The 3012-nt window shown below is 44.2% G+C and overlaps 1 protein-coding gene across 1 annotated transcript; it reads right to left on the bottom strand.

The window, feature by feature from the left end:
• Nucleotides 1-2157: 2157 nt before the first annotated feature.
• On the bottom strand, nt 2158-2749 carry LOC119306016 (histone H4-like). The gene has a single exon (XM_037582377.1). The coding sequence runs from the start codon at nt 2661-2663 to the stop codon at nt 2352-2354; it is 312 nt and encodes a 103-aa protein (XP_037438274.1). The 5' UTR covers nt 2664-2749; the 3' UTR covers nt 2158-2351.
• Nucleotides 2750-3012: the final 263 nt, after the last annotated feature.

Here is a 3012-nt window from a genome sequence, read left to right as displayed (position 1 = left end):
CAGCAGCAGATCTCTTTCTATGTTTTCAATCTGTTGTAGTAGTATGTTTCATGTAAAAGCATTGGATGTGATGATTCCACCAAGAAGATCACTTTTGTGCTTGAACAGATATTCAGTACAATTGGTGTATATGCTATTTTCCTGGAGAAGAACAGATATGTTGTCGGAATTTTACACCTCAACAATGCAGAATTTATTTGTCGCATCAGAAAGGCGCCAAAAAGCATGTTTCCCTGAATCCGGATGCATACATGCATCATTGTTGCCAACAGCCCATGTGTACTTGCTGTCTGAATTTTGCAACTGCTGCAAATTTCGTTCAGTGCAATTGGTATCAATGCCAGACCAGTTTCATGTCACACTGCGGAGAAAACCAATACTTGACGGCAATGGTGTTTACTACATTTAATTAACATATTCATTGACATGGGTCCACTGAGGTAAGGGAACTACAATGCATAATGCATCATCTGAATTCAAACTAGTACACAGCTTGATTCAAAATCAACTCAAGTACAATGAGAAACGTTGGCAAAGCCATAGGTATTGCAATTCTTCCTCCTCTGCAGGAATCTTGTGGCTTGACCTACTTTTAGCATAGCTTGCAGCGTCAAGATGATTGTAGACATAAAACAGTCCTGTTTCTGGTTGTCTGACTTGTAGCAGCTCTGAACTTCAGGGTTAGTATTGATGTTTCCTTCCCTAAATAAAACTCGTCATCAACAGTTAAACGAACTACCATCCCAGTTAAAAGATAGTCTGATCATCTTGAACAGTCAAAACTTGACCATCACCAGTAATTTGTCTCCAATTCTCAATGCAAAACTTCCAGCAAGAGATTCAAAATACTAGCCATCGCGGCCGGTGTGACGCTACTGATAATAGTTCCTACACGACAAACTATTAGGGGATTATCCTCACAATTGATTGATTAATGCAAGGGATTTTAGTAAATGTAAAAGTGTTGAATCTGATTAATGCAAACATCTTCCACTAGATCTCTTTCTATGTTTTCATCTGATGTATGCTCCCTCCTATTAACATTTTTTTCATGAATAATATCAGGCACACGATTACACCAAGAAGATTGCTTGTGCGCTTGAACTGTTCCAAGAGACTTGTTTTTCAGAAGAAAAAGTTTACATCTCAACAATGCAGAATTTGTTTGTCATATCAGGAGGGCACCAAAAAAGCACATGTGCACTTGCTCTCTGAATTTTGCAACTGCTGCAATATTCGTTCAATACAATTGGTGCCAATACCAGACCAATTTCATGTCACATTGCAGAGAAAATCAATACAACTTGACAACGATGGTGTTTACTTCATTAAATTCACATATTATTTTGTTAGTTGATGAATTCACATATTCAGTGAGATTGATCATGAACCAGAGATGGAGAGGGGGAAACCAGGAGTAGGCACTTTGACACTCAAATGGAAAGGTTAGCTCTGTAGTAAAGGCCATTAGTTCGTTTCTTTGAATCTTTTGTACTAATAAAGGTTGCCTCCTCCCATGGCGCTCAAAGCAAAGACAATAAAAGCAGGTAAAAAGGTTATCTCGACAATATTAGTCTTGACAATGTTTATCCACTGGAAGTAAAAAGGTTATCCTCATTTATACTGCTTCCATAGTCCATACATACATAAGAATTAGTGCAGGAACATACAAACAGGTAAGCACTCATGTCGCCCTCCACGGTTTCTGTTTGTACAAAGTGGGTGTTTATTTTTTCTCTCTGGAGCCATTGCAATATCATAGAAACTGAACTCTGAGTGGACAATACAGTTATATTGTTTGATGAAATTATCTGCCATCTGGACTGCAGTATTACACATTGTTTGACAATACAGTTATATACTGGCATATTGAACATTTGCAAATACTAGTATACATTGGAACCATTTTAATTCAAATAGTTTGATGGGCGATCTGTAATAGTTGGTTGTATAACTGAAGCGTGTCTTATATAAACCATCACGCTTGATAAATCATCGCCGTAGTCATCACACTGCACACTGGACAGAAATGCAGGGATGGTTGGAATCTACTGCACACTGAAGCCAACGCGATCGATTGGTGGCAGAAAACTACAGCGACAGAATGGGAATGGGGAAATTTTTACAAAGCGCACTAGCACTGAGCAAGATATTGCAGAAGAATTCGAGGGTAAAATGCTGCGATTTCCATTCTAGTATCACTGATGTACATCCAATCACTGAACACTGAACAAGAGCAGCGAGATGCGGCCATTACAATGAAGACAATGAACAGTGGACACCCATAGCTAGCTATATATGCTACGAATCTGGCTACCGGCGCGAGGTGGATTCGAGTGGACGGGCGCGGCCTAGCCGCCGAAGCCGTAGAGGGTGCGGCCCTGGCGCTTGAGCGCGTAGACGACGTCCATGGCGGTGACTGTCTTGCGGCGGGCGTGCTCGGTGTAGGTGACGGCGTCGCGGATGACGTTCTGCAGGAAGATCTTGAGCACGCCGCGGGTCTCCTCGTAGATGAGCCCCGAGATGCGCTTCACGCCGCCCCTGCGAGCCAGACGGCGGATGGCCGGCTTGGTGATGCCCTGGATGTTGTCGCGCAGCACCTTCCGGTGGCGCTTTGCGCCGCCCTTGCCCAGCCCCTTCCCTCCCTTGCCGCGGCCGGACATCTTCGAGGCTTCTCTCTCCGGCGAGCTTGGCTGGTGTGTGTGCGCGCTGCTGGCCTGGTGGTGGCTGTTGCGGCTGTGTGGTGTGGTCTATGGTGGTGGCGTGTGGGGAATTTATGGCTGCGAGGTTTCGGGGGAGAAGAGGGCCGTCATCCGCGTGATGCGAACGTAAGCCGTCAGATGGGAGATGAATGGCTGTGAACGGGGGAGCATGGGTGGCGCGGATCAATGACATGGCAGGACGCCGGCACAGAAATTGTGTTTTCTTTTTCTTTTCAAAAATAAGCTCAAGAAGGACGGACGCGGATTTGGTGAACATGGGCCCTATTTGAATCCCTGAGTTAGAGTTAGT

Source organism: Triticum dicoccoides, chromosome 1B, assembly GCF_002162155.2.
Source record: "Triticum dicoccoides isolate Atlit2015 ecotype Zavitan chromosome 1B, WEW_v2.0, whole genome shotgun sequence".
In the NCBI taxonomy this organism is placed as follows: Eukaryota; Viridiplantae; Streptophyta; class Magnoliopsida; order Poales; family Poaceae; genus Triticum; species Triticum dicoccoides.
The sequence above is the reverse complement of the archived record's forward strand: the minus strand, read 5'-3'. Positions and strand labels throughout refer to the sequence as shown.

What these genes read in the sequence shown, in the direction of transcription:
- LOC119306016 (XM_037582377.1), bottom strand. Translation starts at nt 2,663, where the DNA reads ATGTCCGGCCGCGGCAAGGGAGGGAAGGGGCTGGGCAAGGGCGGCGCA.